The 21,229-nt window shown below is 36.8% G+C and overlaps 1 protein-coding gene across 1 annotated transcript in view; it reads right to left on the bottom strand.

Annotated features, from left to right (window-relative positions):
- LOC134542347 (eukaryotic translation initiation factor 2 subunit 3) overlaps nucleotides 1-21,229 on the bottom strand; it is an 89,462-nt gene that overhangs the window by 29,506 nt on the left and 38,727 nt on the right. Inside the window, exons 4-7 of the mRNA XM_063386514.1 lie at nucleotides 10,882-11,115; nucleotides 8,916-9,074; nucleotides 8,023-8,252; nucleotides 5,787-5,931 (exon numbers count right to left, since the gene is read on the bottom strand). Of these exons, the coding sequence (XP_063242584.1) occupies nucleotides 5,787-5,931; nucleotides 8,023-8,252; nucleotides 8,916-9,074; nucleotides 10,882-11,115 (768 nt within the window). The remainder of the gene's footprint in view (nucleotides 1-5,786; nucleotides 5,932-8,022; nucleotides 8,253-8,915; nucleotides 9,075-10,881; nucleotides 11,116-21,229) is intronic.

Below are 21,229 nucleotides of genomic sequence, written 5' to 3'. Positions count from 1 at the left end.
CCACATTTAATTTGGTACCGTTTTTATGAATTGGAATGACCTTTGCAATTTTCCATTTATTTGGAAAAACTTGGGTTCTTAAACTAGTATTAAATAAATGTTTTAATAGGGGTACTAATATATTTGAACAGCCTTTCAGAATAAAATTAGGAATCCCGTCGGGTCCTGTAGACATTGAGGGTTTTAGAGCCCTTATGCCCCAAAGCACAAGGCTGTTAGAAACAGAGGGAACAGATATTGTATCAAGGAATGAATTTAAGGTGGGAACTTGGTAATTGACATTAGAGGACACATAAACACTTGAAAAGTATTCAGCAAATACATTAGTCAACACCACTGGATCACTAGATACAACATCATTAACTTTTAACGAAAGCTGTTCATGATAACCGTTTTTTATTAATTTGACATAGCGCCAAAACTTCTTAGGGTTGTTCTTGATATTATTGTTAGTGGTTCTGGTCCAATTTATTTTATCACGCTTGATAAGATATTTGGTTTGTTTTCGAAAGAATGAAAATTTAGTATAATAGTACATATTTTTGTTTCTTCTGTAAAGTTTGTGAAAATGTTTCTTGGATTTTAAAGCTTGAATTAAGTCTTTTGAAAACCAAACAGGGTATTTAGATGGTTTGCTAGTGAAAACGGGGATGAATTCATTAATATTGTGACATATACAAGTAGTTAATTGATCAACAAGATAGTTAACATCAGTAGATTCATAGAAATTTGACCAATCATAGTTTTTAACAGCATTGTAAAGACCAAGATAGTCACCATTTATATAGGACCTAGAGACTCTAGTAGAACTGACCACATAAGGAATGCTGTCAGATATTATTTTTATAATTAAGGCAGGATGATATGGGTCTTCGGTGACAAGTGCTTCATCCGCATGAGATACTGAACATTGCGAGATGTTTGTAAAACAAAGATCTAAGAGGTTTTTGGATGATAGGATTGTATTATACTGAAATAGACCAAGACTAGATATAAAGTTTATAAGATATTGTGCTTTAGGCTTGATGTGCGTGTGCACGATGTTGGTAGTTAGATTATTGGTCCAATCAACACCTGGGACGTTAAAATCACCAAGTAGCACTAACTCATCTTGATAAGCAGCCAGTTTATCTTCTAAAGTCTCAAAATAAGATGAATAAATATTTGGTGATGTTTGGGGTGGTAAATATATATTGCCAATTATTAAGGATTTATTCTGAGACATTTTAACTTTTAACCAAACAGATTTAATTCCGGGGTAGTCCAGGTGAAATATAGGCTGAATAGAAGTGAATTTAAACTTATTGACTGCTATCAAAACACCGCCACCACGATCTTTAGAAGTCAGCAAGGCGTCTCTATCATTTCTGTAGATTGAGTATTGGTCTGTGAAGTAGTGGGAATTAATGCTAAGATCGTTGAACCAGGTTTCAGTTAGACAGATAAAATCATAATTAGAGATAATAATGTTTTCATAGAATTCTTTTGATTTAGTTCTTAGACCACGGACGTTTTGATAAAAAATTTCCAATTCCTTTGAAATAGGATGCACAAAAACAAATTACGGTGCTCCTCCTGGCACCGGAGACAGGTTCGTTGCAGTGTCACCAGCTGATAAGGGCTTCATGGGGATGACGGTCTTATCAGTGCTGACGGAATTACACTGCCCGCAGAATAAGATGATGCCTGAGTGACCGTTACGGTAGCCTTGCCTGGGAGGGGCGGGTAGGAGAATATAGGGGAGGGAGGCCCAGCGCGCATGCGCAGAGAACGTATTCCGAGACTTTCACTTCGCATACCACCCTGAATGAAAACATTGACCAGTCCGCTACGTGCTATCGTGACGTGTTTCATGTTTATAGCTAAAAAGAGAATAGTAAATTGAATACGTATTAAACATAAGCTATCAACAAGTTCGCAGTAGTGGTTCTTTGTTGTAATGTATAAAATACTAGTTATTTTTTTTAAAGTGTTCTCTCGCTACGTTTTTTACCCCACGTGCTGAATATAAAAATGCCGCCTACGTTATATAAAATTAAACAGAAAAAACTTCATTCGCAGGCGCGAGAGGTAGTGTTTAATGTGTTAAATTTTATGGAAATTAAGCTCGGAATGGTGTGATGTCGTTATCTATTCCTCTTGAACGTGTGCAACTGCGCACGGCGCAAGTAACGGGAGTTTCTCGTGCTACTGTACAACGTATAAAGAAAGAAGGTCAACACATTAACGTAGATGGTGAAGGATTGTTCGAGATGCCTAACAAGAAAAGAAAAAAGTCTTCAAAATACGAACTGGATGGGTTTGACGAAGGAGTAGTTCGTAGGATAATTTATAACTTTTATATCACAGAAAAATGTACGCCAACAGTGCCAAAGCTTAGGGAGAAGTTGAAGATGGAGATAGGGTTTCAAGGTTGCGATAGCACCCTTCGTAAAATTCTGAAAAAGTTAGGCTTTCAGTAGCGTAAAACGAAATCTCAGCGCCTCGTTCTTATCGAAAAGCGTGATATCAGGCAGAAAAGAATTAACTATATACAGAGCATAATGCATTTCAGAAATGAAAACAGGAATATAATCTATGTAGATAAATCGTATGTGTTATCCTCGCATGTGCAACAAAAAAGCTGGGCAGTTGAAACATTAAACGGTGTCCTTCGGCCAGTAGCGAAAGGGCAACGCCTTATTATGATACATGCTGGCGGTAAAGATGGATTCGTGCCAAAAGCCCTCGTTATGTGGAAATCACATCAAACTACTGGTGACTACCACCACCAAATGAACCAGACCAATTATGAGAAGTGGATTAGGGAAAAACTCGTACCAAACATGCCAACAAACAGCGTTGTGGTATTGGATAATGCACCCTATCACAATGTCCGCGTAAACATACCGCCAACATCTTCGTCAACAAAAGATGATATGAAAAAATGGCTGCGAAAAAACAAAATTTCATTACTGAAGACATGCTGAAGCCAACATTGTACGAACTTAAGATAAATAAGCCACGGCACATAGTGTATTCCGTCGACCAGATTCTTGAAAGTTTGGTCACACACCGCTCCGACTTCCACCCTACCATCCCGACTTGAATCCCATTGAAGGTATATGGGGTAAAGTTAAGGGTATTGTTGCATCAAAAAATGAGTCCTTCAAAATAGATGACGTGAAAAGACTTTGCGAAGAAAAATTTGAGAGCATGGGAAAAGAAGATTGGGTTCCATTTTGTAATCATGTTGAAAAATTATAGCAGGAGTATTACAGCCGGGATGTTCGTTTTGACATTGAAATCGACAATATAATTATTAACCTTGGCGGTGTAGACAGTAGCAGTGAAGATTCGAACTCTAGCGAAGATGAAATGGAAGGAATTGGAATTCTTGAGGAGAGCGAGTAAACTGGTGACTTTATTATTATTAATCAATAATAGACTGTAAGTTAATGTTTTTTGGTTGTGTACACTACTCTTTTTTTTTTCAAACGAAGAACTTGGAATTTCTTAGTTTTTTTAAAGTGATTTTATTAATCTATAATATAGACTCAATGTTTTTGGTTTGTGTATACTACGCCAGCTTGCTCCCCTTACCACCTACAAGCTTTCTGAACATTCGTGACGTCATCCAAGCATCAAGTTATCCTGCGGGCAGTGTATTTGATGTAGAGTCACTGGTAGCAATTTGTTCCGGGTGGAGTTTACCGTAGAAGGGACTGATTAAACACCCACTCGGCCAGAATACTATGTTATTTATTCTATTAAAATCTTCTTCAAGTACTACTATGTGAAACGAAGCGTAAGAATCGAATTTGGTTCTAAGTTTCACTACCTTAACATGTGAAAGATTGAGTTCATTAGTTATGTAATCAACTATCTCGTTTGCTTGAACAGAAGGATCAAAACGAGTAACAAACAGTGCTTTTGTTCTTCTCGGAGCAGGCTTGGCGACAGTTTTAAGGGTGGTAATATTCCTTATACCCACTTGCATCGGTGTTTTCTTTCTCTCCGGCTCACGCTTGGATTCTGTATTCGTGTTCATTTTGGATTTTCGTGCATTATGCACGACGGTGAAGCCGTCGGAGTCAGCATGCTGGTTGGTGTGGTTGTTTTTGGTGACATCACTTATTTCTCGCTGCGTGGGAAGTAGGTCGCTGGACGGACGCCCGTTACCCGAGACGCGCTGTGCTGCTACACGTTCAGTTTTTTTGTCGCTCGAAGACTTCGTTAAAGCCTGACTATATGATATCTCACTTTTATTTATTACAAACAAACTTTCTTTTATTGAGATGAGTTCTTGTTTAATCACAGCCGTTTCAGAGCGGGAGTCGATAAGCAGACACTTAAGTTGAGAGTTTTCATTTTGAAGAGCATCAACTTTATTGCAAAGCAGTTCAACCTTTTTAATTAAATCATCGAGTTTAAGAGCATCTGGCTTCATTATTTCCAGCTTGGTTATCTCCAACGTGGGTAGTTCCTGAGTTGCACTAGAACTGGAACCAGATTTCTTGGTCGGCGATCTAAACATTTCCGTGTTGACGACCTGCACTGATTTTAAAGAGAGAGGTTCATATTGGGGCAAAAAACCCCGGAAATCAGGTTGATCTAAGATGGATGAATTAATATTTAACACCAACAGACGATGTAAAACCAAAATAGATCGAGATAACCGACGGTAAACGAGGAGCGCGCGCGCACACGTCCGTCGGCTATGGACTCCCGGCCGCTACTGGACTCCCGGTAACCGGTAACTGAATCGGTATCTGCCGATTATTGCTCTCATAATCAGTAATCGAATCGGTAATCGGTAAAGCCATATCGGTGCACCACTAATTAAAACGTAGTTTATCAGGAGGAATATAACAAAAAATTTTGTGAATTTTAGGACTTTTCCGCTTTGTAAAAACGTATGAAACGGGAAATTAATGATTTTATAAGTGTATGTTCCGGGAAAGTAAACCATTGTAAATATAGTACTTTCGGCGGGACCAAAATTAATCGGCGTATGACACGGGAAAATGTATGAAACAGGAACATATCATCGAGGTTCTACTGTAGCTGTATTTTGTACGATGGCGACTCAAAACTTAATTCAATGCAAATGAACAAGCATTCCGGTACCGAAAAAATGTATAGAACTTACAGTTTTGATACTTTGCGATACCGTCAAGTATCGAAGGTATCAAGGTATCGAAAATTCCATCACTACTCTTAAACATTCCCTAAAATACGCATCACAGAACACATTCTTTACATTTCTAAACATTTGAGATAACATTTATTTAGGATAAAAGTATCACAGTATTTTCATGCATAGTTATTTTAAACATTGGTTTCATAATCAATACAATAGTTAAAAAATAAATTTTTACTTCATGCTAGTATTTTATAAAAATAAGTGTAACACAGCCTTGCTGAGAAAAATACTGACAATTCAATTTGACTTCAAGAATATTTTAAACATTCCTTTTGATATTAGTTTTGCATCAAAATATCAGTATTCACACAGACCTAGCTCTATTGCCAATTAGCACTAACGGTCAACATCATCTGAATGGGTATAGTGCATTAAGTTAAAGTGCCGCGTCAATTCTGATATGCATTCCCCTCCCCACTTCTTCATTGTTTCACTTACCACTCACAATTTTCACCTTTATGCTGATAGCTCACAAGACTTCTGGCATGAACTACATAAGCCAGAAGAATGATGTAAAAAGTTTTTCAACACAGCAGTAACTATAATTATTCATCTGTGGTAGACTAATCAAAACATATTTCAGTGAACAAGCAGAACTAACCAATGAGTCCTCCTGGTACAGCAAACTGTAGTTCATTCTGCTCGGCAAACAGGGATACTATGCGGGAGAAAATAGGGCGACAAGCCAGCTTGCCGTCGCTGTCCTTGGAGACCAGCCCTGGCCGCACCTCTATCTGCATGCCAACCTGCGCACACAGCTAGGTCACACACAGGCACGCACCAATCTCACAGTTACACATCATTCATATGTAAGTGAAGTTAATTCCATCATTGGTATAGTCTTATGTATCAGTAGAAAGAAAAATTGATACACATGTATGAATTTTGATAAAATGAAGGTACATAATGTTCATTAGATATCCAGCAGCAAAATTGCGAAGAGTTAGAATGATAAATCTACAGGGCTAGCATTCAAACAAAAGAAATATAAAAACAAAATAATCAACATGGCTCATGATTCATGAGTAGAGACAAAATTACAGTAGAATCCCGCTGATGCGACCCCTCACGGTTTCCGGAAAAACGGACTTATAAACGGAATGGTCACAATAGAGAATTCGGGCCAATTTTTACCCCATTTTTTCGTTCAAAACGTGACGAAGGAACTTGTGTGGATCAGGTAGAAAACATTCTGCAAAAAACGAAAGCTATAAGAACAATGCTAACCTGAAATACTGTGACATGTTTTTGGAGTAGATAATCACGACAGACCGACAGGATGCGCTTCCGCCCTTGCCGTCAGCGATGTTTATTTTGACAGCTCAAGCAATTATCTTTTCCACGTCCCTTCACAGCGGAAAAAAAAAAAGAAAAAAAAACTTGGGAATGCAGATAAAAAAGTAACTATGCAGTAAAATAAATATATTTACGGCCCTGCTAAATTTTTCTATTCAATAAAATTCGAAGTATTAGTGATTTTTCAGCAGAAACTGCTGTGTGACTAATAAACAAATTTTATCATAATAACTTATAAAGTATTTATTAACGGCGAAGGACAGTCGTATAAGCCCATAAAAATATTTATTTTACTGAGAATGGACTATACAACCAGGCTTTTGTCGCAGGCGGTGTGGGAGGGGAGGAGGATGCTGGCCGGACAGTTTCTTACGCTCTCGCAGAAGCTACCACAGCGGCTTTTCGTGCCGGCGGGTAAGATAACATGACAGCTGAGACAGCTTTTCGTACGATAGTGGACGTGCCGAGCTCGGCTAGACACTGCTCGAGCGGCATTCACACGATGTATCCGACGATGCGGCGACACCCCGCGGCAGCAGTTTTATAATCTCATTTTTTCATTAGTGACAAACTGGCTCGCTTTACACTCATTTTCACGAATCCATGAGTCCGTGTAAATTCAAAAACGAGTCACAATCGTCAACAATGCTTTGCAAAATCAGGCCAAAATTGTAAGCAAATCAAAATCCGTGTAAAACTGCGTGTGTCGTCAACGATCGTTCATAGAATCAAGCCAACAATGTTACCAAATCAAAATCCAAAAACAAATGCTTGTGTCGTCAACAATTATTCACAAAACCAAACCAATAGTGTAACCAAATCGGCATTCAAGAAACAAAGCTTAATTAGTCGTCAACAATCACTAATAAAAACCAAGAGAAATCCGAATCAACAAGCGAGAGTAGCGTATCCACAAATGAGCAAGATCACACACTAACCAGTCGCAAGACAAAAGGCACGGGACCGGGATGGCAATAGACGCGCGCGTAGATGCTATCAGATGATGCGCGCAGTTTACCATTGGCTAGCGTGGACAGTCTAGAGGGGTGGTATCTATTTTTAGCCGTCTTTTGTATGCCTGCCTGCTTACAGTACAGCACTCGCCAAGATAAACGTGAACACATAGCGCCCAACAAATTGTAACAGACTTGTTTTTCAGCCGATTTTACTCAAATTTTCGACTTTCTCTGCTCAAATTTTTCACGGTTTCTCAAAAAACGGTTGTATAAACAGAATGGACGCATCAGAGGGGGGTCGCATCGGCGGGATTCTACTGTATATAGTAAATTGTTGTTCTGAGTATGCAGTTCTGTCCTACACATGCATACTACAATTGAAAGTGTATCATGTATCAGTCAAAATGACACAGTTTTGGTGAATCATAAAACATTTAAATGTCATATTTGTTCAATAATACCATGCTATATTTATAAATAAACAGAACTCATAAAAAAATGAAAGCAATAACACTATAGAATGTTATTTCTGCTCATGAGACAGAGCCTTAACGTCAAACGAACTGGCTGGCGGGACATGCTGACCTTGAGCACACCGCGAAGAATGCTGCCGCCCGCCACCCCCCCTTTCAGGTCGTCGACCTCGCAGCCAGGCTTGTTCACATCGAAGGAGCGGATGACGATGAGGCGGGGCAAGGAAGCGAAGTCTCGCACCGGCACGGGTATCTTCTTGGTCACGTACTCGCAAAGCACCTCTATGTTGTACTTGAGCTGGGCCGAGATGGGGATCACTGGGGCACCCTCCGCTACTGTACCTGTAACGCCCAAATTACCCCTTGCTACATGCCTTCAAGCACTTGTTACATTCTGTATTCACCTGAATACAGAATGGACTTCGACTGCACATTCAAACCAATAACAGAGATGTTACCAAACCAATTTTCTTCTCTAATCTCAAAACTCAATACCTATTTCAAGAAAACAAACTGCCGCCCTGATTCCAATTGTCATTTAGTTTAACTTCGTTGAATTAAAAACCTAAAATTTAAGGCATCACAAAAGTAACATAGAAAAAAAAATTATTCAAAAATGGCATGATAATAGTAAAACTAATATTAATGATGGAAGAAGTACTTTAAAATTAAAAAATTAAAAGTTATATTTCTGAAGGAACTAATCATGTGCTTCAATCACGTGAAACTGGTAAATCGTCACATTGCTACTTTCTGATCAAATTTGACTCTGATATTCTTAAATGAAAAGAAAATACATCAGAACCTCTCTTAACCAAAAAAGGTCCCACAATTTTACTCAATTTGCTGCTTGCTTACTTGACAGACTATGTTTGCGCGCTGAATTACAAGCAGTTACAATCGGTGAGTTTTTCAACGCGACAAAAGTGTCCCCGATAAACCTGAACAGACTGTAAACAACATGAACATGGCCCCTGAACTGTCTCAGGGACACGGAGGCGGTACCTTGCACAAACTTGAGGATCTGCTCGTGCTGTTCCTTGGCCTGGCCCTCCTTCACCAGGTCTATCTTGTTCTGCAGGATCAGGATGTGCTTCAGCTTCATGATCTCGATGGCCGCCAGGTGCTCCGATGTCTGCGGCTGCGGACACGACTCGTTGCCCGCTGCAACACCACCACTCCACGTCACTGCCTGTCTCGTGTAGTTCGTTGTGACGCTGCACTGTTCTCAACACCAACACCCAAGGGTGGATATAGCGAGGGGGGGGGGGGGGGGGGGGGGCAGCACAAAGGTCATAATGAATGCGGGACCGTATTAAACGCCTTGCCAATTTTTAAGCATCTGGAAAGATGAGGAGGGGGGGGGGGAGAGGAGGAAGTGTATGTGGACAAAATCTCCCCCTCCCCCACAAATCGACCTATGTCAACACCTACCGATTCACATCATCCACAGCAGAACCTCATAAATACCAACCACATTGACACACAAATTATCTCCACAGTCTAAACAAATCACGTATGACATTACAAATGGTCAAAAATTTAATATCTTTGTGTTATAGTAATACTTAAAAATTATTTTCAGCACATCATAGTATTTATCTTATCTCTGCCCTTTTTTTTCTTCATTGGTCATTATATCTAAATTTACTTAAGAGGTTTTTAAAATATACCAGGAAATATACCACATACCAATAATAATAAATTGTTTAACACACACTGCCGTTTGTTCGTGGTACACGGAGGTATTCAGTTTACTCATGTTAATAATAGGTTTTGATTAAAGAATATCCTTTTTTATATTATCATTAATTATTAATTTATTTTAGGAAATTATATAATTTTAAATTTATTTATTATTTGTTCCTGCAAACATTAAGGTGCTGCATCATGCTTCAATATCTTACTTTAACACCCGGTTTTACAAAACAAGTAAAAAAGAGAACAGGGTTACCATACTTTCTCTGACCAGAATGTAACTAATTTTTAACACACCGGGGCATATAAAAATCACAATGAACATTAAAATTAGTAAAACACATTAGCATTCACACAAACTTTCCAGAAGTTGATTTATATTTCAAAGCATGTTTCCAGTGAAAAATCATTTATAAATGTTTATCAATTATTCCTTCACACAATACGTATTAAAATAATTTTTTTTACATGTTTAACGTGTTTATTTGAGTTGTGATAACACACATGAGCTATCCAAAACTTTCATCAATCTTTCAAACACATAACTGCCCAGGGATGGTATGTTTCCTGATCAAGATATTTTCAAGAGATATCCAAGTCCAAAGTTTTACAGACATTTACCTGACTAGGCCTTATGTTGGGAACTGCGCCCAAAACACTAGATTTAAATCATTTCTCTGTAAATATTGCCATGACTGGTTCGCAGTGTACGTCGTGGAGAAAACCAGAATAACGGACAAATGAAGATGAATACACACACACACACACACAGAGAAAATCCAAAATTAGTCAAATGTTAAATATGCTGTCTTTACATTTAAAATTTGTTATCAGCAGATTTAAATCAATCTTTCCTATTAAAATAATCAGTGGAAATTGTATGAGACACTTAAAAAATATACCAATTTAAAGATGAATAAATATGCAACAACGTTTACTATAAGCAATTTCCATTTTGGGCTCTTTAAGTTTATGTAAAATGTAATTATATTTCCTTAAAATTGAATGAAAGTGAATTCGTTAACTTTAATGATTTAAATTGTCTATTTTATAGAAAGATGTTTAAACTTTGTACTTTTTATCACTATCCTCAGATAGGGCAATGTTTCTAGATTATTTTGGGTTCCATACTGTCAGTCTACTCCATAAACGTCATTTGCAATATCCATTATTGTGGATCGTTGCAAAACATTGTAATTTTGGACTTAACTGCTCGTTTTTGGTGTGACGCACAAGGTTTGCATCGGTAAACTTTTGACATGTTACTACTCACCGATGAGCAGCAACGCAGCGTCCATGACGGCCGCTCCGTTCAGCATGGTGGCCATGAGGATGTCGTGGCCGGGGCAGTCCACGAAGGACACGTGGCGCACCAGGCGGAAGCGACCGCTGCAGTTCGGGCGCAGGCAGGGGAACGAGTCGTCCTTGGACGAGCCCCCGGAGATGTAGCTGGCGGGCCGCGGGCACTTGTCGTTGTCGCACTTGTAGATCTTGGCATTGGCGTAGCCTGCACACAAGATAGGTAAACTCATGGTTGCCACCTGCACATCATGATCCACCAACTTTCTTTCACTTGCCAATTTCCCAAGTTGAACGAACACTCCTAGTAATACAACAACAGTCCAATGTTATTTTTTTATGTGCAGCTAAATTAGCACTGCAATAACAAATGTGACACTGTATTCATACATCAACAAGATGAAACTGAACAAACATAAATTAATTTCAATTAGTTTATATGATGTAAAAAAACTTTAAATTACTCCCTGCTAAATTACACTTCCATATGTGTTTAAAAAAACCCACAAATATAAACAGTCTAAGTGAGGAAGGGAAAAAAATGTGAGTGAGCCATTCGGTACTCGCCAGTGATGTATAAACATCTAACCTCGGTAATAACCAAAATTCATGTGTTCACTTGTAGCAAATAAACTTATAATAAAAAACTCTGAGAGGAAATTTACCATAGAATTCTTTAAAATAATGCAGAGCATGATAAATACACAAAAATTGTGTTTTCAACCACATTCCTCAATGCAAATCACACATAATTTTGGCACCTGCTGCTAGAAATTCCCTGTTGGAGCAGCTACATTAGCTATAGAATCATTTTTAATGACACGATGCAATTCTGTCTACAGGGAAGATTATTACAAATTAAAAATTGTTTTAAATACCATTGTACTGTACATTAATTTCTTCGATATGCCAAATTTTCATTTGATACTCTGGGAACATCTTTACTATTGTGGTCAGGTGTATACGCACAATTTCATTTCCAAAGAATGGATACAACCTCTTTGCCCCGCTGCTTGCTTTCAAATTTGTTCCTTTTGTTGATGGGAATGAAAAGATTTTTAAGAATTCATGATAAAGAGGTGTGGAGGGGGAGGGGGAGAGGAGATATTTTTCCTTCCTTGCGTATGCCTGTGGCTCTGACCAAACCTGCCAGTTTAACGATCTTTTGCTGTACTTACTTATCCACAGCTGGTGTCCTGCTCATGTGATGTTGACTATGAAGGGAAGCTATAGTTTTGGAAAGGAGCTGGCACCACGGCTAGGTCAGGACTGCACGAGGTGAGGATTAATTTATTCAAAAGCAAATGACAGGAGGTTTTGTGCATTTTGGCCAGTTTCAGTATTTATACAAGGAAAAAAAAAAGACATATGGTCTGCATTTGAATTGGTTCCTTGTTGATACATCCAATGACAAGAGGTTATATGAAATAAAGTACTGGCTGTCTTTACATGCTGCATAACTCAGAGCTAGTAAATCATGCAGTTAAAGAGTTTAAACTACTTTTTCTTTGTTGATCCTAAATCTGCCATTTTACAATTATAATAATCATTTTAATGGAATTAGTCAAGTAAGTTTGCCTTGTTTCATAGATTGGGGGTTTGCATCTATCACATTTAGTTTCCACTTTTTATATTATATCTTGCATCATGGACTACGTCCACTCCTCTGGGTGCAATGAGTGACTTTTTCAGCAGGTACTGAAACTAACAGTACCAAACAAATTTTCCCAATACTTACTAAACTATGCTCAAAATATCATAAGCATTCATGGAAATTTAAAAAATTCTGTGTATTACATGTTGAGTGTAAACTAAGTTTCATATCACAATTGTATACTCAAATAAAATAAAAACACACAGAGCTTGACTCAACACTTTTTAAAAAAACTCACAAAACATATCTATAACTTAAATACACACACATAATTTCACTAATCAACATCCTTTCATAAAAGTAACTTAAGTGAAATAAAATGAAGTAGTCCACATTAAATATAATTTCATATACTAATTAAAACCCCTTCCCCCTCCACACGTTTCCTTAAATGAGTGTAAAAAGAGGTTTCTAGTGACCAAATCTTAAAAGATTACATGTGAACATTAGAAAAAAAAACTGCAACTTAGGCATCTGGTAGCATCCTGTGCTGGGGTGATAAAAGATTTTGTAATGCAAAAATGTGACTATAGCCACCATAATCATAAATGCAATGACCTAACCAAGTGATACGATTCTAGCACCACAAGTGTCCAAGAAGTGTGGATAAAATACAGATTAATGCTCAAATCAGCTGAAAATTGTACCTAGATTAAATCAACTCAATATCCATCTTCAGGTCATCTTTTACAATTATTATTAAACATTCCATTAGCCATTAATTGGATAATAAAAGCTAGCAATTTGTTAGTGTCTTTAATAGGTTCTTGTTACCTGGTACCAATATTCACTTTAACCCCTTCAGTGTTAAATTTTCTTATGTAATTTGGTTGAGAAAAAAAAAGCAGGTTTTTTTATTATCCTTTCCAATTCTTTGTTTATTTTTGGAATAAAAAATAATCTTAACACAATTGTTTCAAAAAAATTTAAATCACTATAATTATTTGAATTTTATGTTTACATGTTATGCTGAATAAGCTATTTTTGGAAATTATTACTGAAATAAGCATTTTATTCAATATTTTCATTAGTTAAATAATACTTACATCATCATCATCAACAATTTCAAATACCTTTAAAAACAAATTTCAATAATACTTTCATATGTGTATAAAAAGTAATAAATGTTTTATCTCTATTGACTCTGATAAATACCATTATTTTATAACATGCTATCGAATGTTTTATATATATTTGAATAAAAACATACTTATTCAACAAAGGTATGTTATGTTAACACTGTAGGTAAACAGTTACTTTCCAATCTAGAAATACAATGTAAATTAATTCTAATAAATTAATAAATGCAAAGAAATATTAATATATAACGTTAAAACTTTTGACATGATTTACTTATAAATAACTTAGGACTACGTGACATTGTGCAGTGCTTTTTGAAGGTTACAGATAAATAGTTCACAAGCATACAAGTGGCATTTCACTTGGAAATAGTAGTTTTTTCAGGACATTGTTTTTCGAATTAAAATAAAAAAACTTTATTTTTCTGCAATAATATTCATAAGTTTGTTTTGGTGTGGTAAAGCCTGAAGCAGGGTGCAACACACAGGCCTACATCACACTCGGGGCAGAAGTACCTGCTCTCTCTTCTTACCCTCTTGCCTTTATCGTCTCTTTTAGAGCAGCAAACCGTAAATTGTCTTGTAGGCGTTTTCTTTTTCTCGGTTGGTGGAATAATTTCCGGGAAATGGCGCTCTGTCAAACTCAGTGGATTAGGGGTATTTCCTGGCCTTCCACCACGAGAAGAAAATTATTGGGAGTGGTATTTCTCAAACATTTTTTCTACAACAAGTAGCCTGTATTCCAAATGAGCAAGACGGCCACCAGACTTCATGTACAAAACAAATGAGTTCCACAATGCCTGTTCAAGCAGGTGGAAAAAAATTTTTTTTTGTAAAATTTTTTCCCCCTTTTTCTGGGAATAGGGTAGTTGGCCAAATGCTGGTCCACTCGATCAACACCACCCATGGTCTGGTTATAATCTATAACGAGTTTGGGTTTCATTACCGTATCATTTCTTCTTTTCATATTTACCATCTCACTGTTGTGGATGGTCGAGAGTAAGCAGATATCCTTCTTATCTTGCCAGCGAATTACTGTTACTTTCCCACGTTGTGCTGCTACTATTTCCCCCTTCTTTAGCTTCTTCTTGTTTTTCACACTGGGAGGCATATCTTTACGAGACAATTTGACAGTCCCATATGTGTCAGTCTTGCGAATAATCAGCATATCTGCCAGTTGTGGTGAGGTGTAAAAATTGTCGGTTGTGACACAGTAACCTTTGTCCAACAAAGGCTCTACCAGCGCAAGAACAATTTGAGAGGACACTGGAAGATTCTTGTTTTTACTTTCAAACACTGTTCCTTTTCCAGTATAAACAATAAAATTCCAAATATACCCCGACTTTGATTCACATAACATATATGTCTTTATGCCGAATCTCGCTCTTTTTTGGGGGATGTACTGAATCCACCCAAGTCGGCCTTTGTACAGCATTAGGCTCTCGTCAATAGTGATATCTCTATCAGGTGTGTACAATGCCATGAATTTTTCATTTAAAAATTTCAATACCGGCCAAATTTTATTTAGTTTGGGACAAGGGTGCTGTTCTGGGTCATATGAAGCATTGTCAAAGAAATGAAGATATTTTTTCAACATCACAAATCTCCGGTATGACATCATTCTTGGGAATATGGGCGTGCTCAACAATGGATTTTTACTCCAAAAAAGTCTTTGTTCTGGCTTATTTACAATACTTTGCAAAATTGTTACAGCAAAAAATGTTCGAATTTCATTATTTGTGGTTGGATGCCACTGAGACCTAAGTGGAGAATTGGCTGGTTTATTTTGAAGGTACTGATCTGCATACAAATTTGTCTCTTTTGTAATCAAGCTTATCAAATCATCATCGAAAATTTGTTCAAAAAACTGCAAGATATCTGCGGATGGATCAACTTCAAAATTTAGTTTTGAGTCAGACATAAAATTGAATCTCGGAGGAGAAGGAGGTAGCTCACCTTCGGTGTTTACTTCACACCATACCCGAACATCAGCCAAATCAAGTGTTTCAGCATCTATTTCTTCACTAATTGCACTTGAAAATGACGATTCACTACCTGAACTACTGTCAAAATCGTTTGAATCAGTCACTTTCCATGGTAAAATTGAGAAAAAAATATTTACCGGTACATCAAAAATACTATGTAGTGCTCACGAAAAAGGTATTTATCATGTCTATTTGCCACAATAATATATTTAATTTACAGACAGAAAATGTACTACAATCTGCACAAAAGTTAATATAATAACTCACCTTCCCTAAAATTAATTATTTCCACGAACGTAATATAAACATGCAAACAAACAGTGCAATACCTAATAAGCACAGCCGAAAAAATAGCGGGAGTTATCTGCTACTGTCTGCTATCGGATACATGCTGCTATCAGTAGGATATTGAATAACTATACACTATGTATACGCTAGTGTGATCTGTTAGGAGACAGAGCAACTAAATAAGGCCAAATAATCGCCGCGGTAAATGATGTTTCTTTCCATGTTCAAAACAAGTGCTGCTATCTAGCGAGGAAACGTAGGAAACACGTTTCAATATACGCTTAGGCTGCTATCTGGCGAATAAAGAGTAAACTAATTCCATAAAGAAAAGGAGAACGAATTATCTCGGGGAAAATAAAATTTTACACACACAATTTCGCTGAACCCGAGTTATCTCGGGCAGATTTTTTTAGGAACTCTTTGTTATCCCGAGTTAACTCGGGCAAATGCATTAAGAGGTTAAAAAGGCACCCAAGTTATCTTTAGTGAAGATAACAGAGTTGAACATAATTTCAATGACCAAGTAAATAACTTGTGATTCTTAAGGTCACATATGAAAATAAAAATAAATTAATGAAAAATTAATAATATTTTGGTACAAAATACTTCAAAACTCATTGTAACTATTGTAAAAAGTAATTGTGAGGCCCACTTGCACCAAATGGTGCCTCTTCCTAAAGTATAAACTACACAGCTTTAAATTACAGATGGATGTTTACATATATTCTTTAAAATTCTAATCAGTGTATGTATTACCTAAATCTCATCCCTAAATGTACAACCATACTCATCCACTAAAAATTACCACGATAACAGAAATAAGCACTCCCAACTTCACGAACTTGATCAACCTTTATTTTTACGAGACAATGGCACAATGCACACACACACACACACACAGTCACTGCACTGAGCTTTGTAACACAGCCGCCGCCGCCTCACTTGGCAAGCTTTATTTTCACATATAAAAAAAAAATACATCTATTCACAAACAGAATGATGTAGTAACAGTAACAATGTATTTCATGCAAGTTCTCTCTTACCATTTTTAACAATTCCAGAGTATTGCCAACATATTACATACTCTTACACCACAGCTATCCAGTCAATAAAACCACAGTGTCTTCTAACTTTAACAAGAATCTGAAAGGCGTTCCCAGAACATACCACTGTAAGCATGCCATACAAGCTAAATTTAGTCAAGTCAGGAAATGTTATAGACAAAGTAAGAGATTAAATAATATATTCCCAATAGACTATTAAATATGTGTGCAGCTAGGCTTGAGAAAATGAGAAGAGCTTCAAACACAATTACTAAGAAATAAAGTTTCACATAAACAACCAGTGCTCATGTTTGTCAATATTATTTTTTGTCATAACATATCCTAAAATTTCACTTCATTTAATACTGCACAGAAATTTATCATTTGATATTTTTATTACTACACACCCTTTAAAAATAGTACTGTCACATCTTATCACCTAACTATGCTCTTTACATTTTTATAAGATTTAAACAGGCAATAAAATACAGAAATATAAACAAATTGTGTGTGCCTTTTGGTGATTTACAATATATACAATTTAAACTAAAAATGAGACCTTGGCAGCTTCAATACAGAAAGATGAACGTTGGGTCCAATGGAGGATGCGTTAACAAGCATCTGTTGATATTTACCCTAACACTGGTCAACTAACACTACGACAAAGAGACAAAGCAAGAGGCTCACAACTGCACTACTGACAATGTGTCAGCCCTCAGATCCACAAACAGTCATCTAAAAAACAGACTAAAATTAATTTAAAACTAAAAGAATGATACAGTAAACTCTCAATTATCACCCCTCCCCCCTTTTCCCAGACTATCAGAGTTTTCTGGTTATTGTGCTTAAATTAAGTTTATCTAATAGGGTGTTATATTCTGAAGCCGTACAAAAAAAAAATGGCATCGTTCCGGTGCACTTCTCCATTTGGCCGTTCTATATTTTTAACCACCATGTCAGGAAGTGGTTTGTCCAACCCTTCTTGCCACCCACCCCTTCAGCTGTGACATGTCACACTTTACACCCTAGGGCGATGTCCTGACTGCTGCTTCACAACTCCAACATCACATGTCGTTCCCATGCCATTATCAGCCCGCCCATAGGCCTGGCAGGTGCCGCGAGTGACATAACTGGCTGGCATTCCGCTGGAGGAAGGGACACCGGGAAAATCTAAATAAAAACTACACAGAATTTATGTGTATAAGGTTTGCAGGATCTTTTCTTGAGCAGTATTTATTTAACTTTACCTCTTTGGCCGTTGTAAATGGCAGTGAACTAACAACAACGTACTTGAAGACAATCTTCAAGTGACTATCATGATAGGTTTTCATGATGCCATCTGTATCGTTTTCTCATGCTATTTATTTCCCACACTTGTTACCGTAACAATTCATGATAAAAACTTCAGCACGATTCTGCAAGATATGCACATATTGCTGCATCCATCTTTGAATTATAAAACTTTCCAGGGTTAGGTCTGTTAAAAGCACGCTTCGGAGGATTGGTGTATTGAAGTGCTATACTTACGAGGGCTGTCCAAAAAATAAAGACAATTTGTCATTTGCAGTGGTAAGGACAAAATATTTCACTAATTGGCAAAACTATGGGCAGTGGCTCTGCTCGGTAGTTTATCCAATCTGGCTGTGGCTGCTGATAGAGATGGATGCTTTGCTGCCGTCTCCTGCCAAATGTGAAGTGTGCTCTGTTATTCGCTTTCTTAATACGAAGAAAGGTCTGCCCAGTTGAAATTCATAGTTGTCTGATGGCCATTTATGGTGATGTGATTAACCAGCGTAATGTTAGGAAGTGGTATGCTGAGTTCTCGAGCAGTAGAACCAATGTGCATGACATGGAAGGAATGAGAAGGAGGTCATCAATTGATGATGTTTTAATGGACAAAATTCATGCTAAACTTTGTGATGACCGCCATCTGACAAGACCTGGACCTCACAATTTCAATTCTAAAAGTCAGCAAATCAACTATCAAAACCTTTTTAACGAACAAATTTGGATATAGGAAGATGTGCGTTCGTTGGGTGCCGGTAATGTTGACAGACTTTCACAAGGAAAAACGTGTGGAAAATGCTTAGTCATTTTTGGATGGTTTAGAAAGGGAAATAGATGATTTTTTAAAATCAATCATTACAGGAGACGAAACATGGACTTACCATCACACTCCCGAGTCCAAAAGGCAATCAATGACATGGGAGCACCCAAATTCACCATGAATCCGAAAATTTCATCAGGCAATCTCTGACAAGAAAGTCATGGCGTGTTTTGGGATCGAAAAGGAGTTCTTGTCAAATTTTTTGCCAAAAGGGAGCACACACAACACTGATCGTTATTGTGAAACGTTAAAAAAAAAACTTTGAAGAGCGATACAAAACAAGTGAAGAGGGAGATTGAGCAAGGGTGTTTGTTGTATGACAACACCCAACCCCATACAGCAGCTTTAACCACCGAGCTCGAATCTTTTAAGTGGGCTGTCCTTAGCCCCCTGCTTACAGCCCTGACCAGGCACCCAGGTCTTCCTTACCTAGAGCAACATTTGGCCGGGAAACACTTCACGACCGAGAAAGTCCAGGAAGAGGTGTCAAGCTGGTTGCAAACCATGGCGAGAGATTTTTATGATAAAGGGATCAAGTAACTTCCTGACTCAAGTGTGTTGAACTTGTTGGGAATTAAATGGAATTACGTAGAAAAATAGCGTAGACACGTACGAACAATGCCATATACAAATTTTGTAGGAATAAAATTTTCCTCCTTTTTAAAATTATAACAGTCTTTAATTTTTTGGACAACCCTCATATATTTCCTCCAGCTTCACACACATTTCTCTACGTGCTAGTTTTATGAAAGGACAAGGAACTGAGAAGAAAGAGTAACTTGCGAACCGAGGGGTGAAAAATTAAAATACCAGAGAGAAAAAGGAGTGGGTGACTCGCCTCTCCAGCAGGCAGAGAAAGACTGCATGACAACACAGCGCCATATAGTTTACATTCTAAAAAGCAAGAGACAGGACACAAAGATTTCTCTTGTGCTCAGAATTTTACGAAAGACAAATATATAATGCGGCCTGAATACAAGGGTGACTGTTAAAAATAGTTACTCATGTAGTCATTATTACAGGAATAAATGGTCCCTCAATAGTTTTACATCATAATGAAGATATGGCAGCTAAAATATATTGCAAAATGTAGGCTAGAGTCAAGATATCACAGTTTGCCCGGATTAAGAAATAAATAAATAAATAATAAAAAAGAACACAATGAATTACGATTAGATGAATAAAAATAATTATCGTAAAACCACAGACTAAGATGAAATCAAAAGAATCAAATTATAAAAGTAACAGTAAGTAGCTCAAACTTGTAATATTAAATATATGGGACATGACTAAACAAGTAAAAGTTGGAGTCAAGATTACATGGTAGATAGTGATAAAACATAAATAACACAGAAATGCATACCGTACACCAAAATGTAAGCACCATATAGCAACAAAATGTAAGGAAAGGAACAAAATTAAGCAGAATTTAAAATAATTATAAGTAAAATCACAAAAAAATAAATAAATAATGGAATACAGAACATTGACTGAATTTAATTATTTTAACACAATGTTTATACCAAAATTATGTACCTCTTATTAACAACTTTTTCATTCCTGTGTTTCAAATGTTTTCTAATTTAATACAATTACTTATTTTTCAAGATAAGTATATATCAATTTTATAATCATTTTTCTGCAGATAGGTACTATGTTCAAACAACATTTTTTGATCCTATCAGTTAGTAGAATATAGTATAAGTCCTATCCGAATCAAATGTTGAACAACTGGTGCATACAAAAAAAATAATTTTTTTTTTTGTAAGTTCTGTTTGCATAAAAAGGTTGAAAAATTTATTTTTGTGTTTCTGTGAAAGTGAAACTAGCAAGAAAATTTTCTGGTTTTGCACAAAATGTTCCATTAATTACAGGAAATTTTTTCCAAAAACTAACATTTCTAAAACCCCTATAAAAAAAACTCTCTTATTCAAACCAGACTAGCCTAATACCTTCAAGCTGGAATAAAAATAGTGCGACAGTGCAACGTATAGGAAGCAACATAACAAAAATATTGCGTTATTGTGAACATGAAGTTCCCATTCAAATGACAAACAAAAATAAATGATTAACTATAAAATTTTTCTTGCCATTACACGTGCAACAAACAAACAGCAATAAAAAATTTCAGGTTTCTACGCAATACATTTGAAGGAAGAAAAAAAA

This window comes from Bacillus rossius, assembly GCF_032445375.1.
Source record: "Bacillus rossius redtenbacheri isolate Brsri chromosome 4 unlocalized genomic scaffold, Brsri_v3 Brsri_v3_scf4_2, whole genome shotgun sequence".
NCBI classification, from domain to species: Eukaryota; Metazoa; Arthropoda; class Insecta; order Phasmatodea; family Bacillidae; genus Bacillus; species Bacillus rossius.
This window is presented reverse-complemented; position numbering and strand designations above follow the sequence as displayed.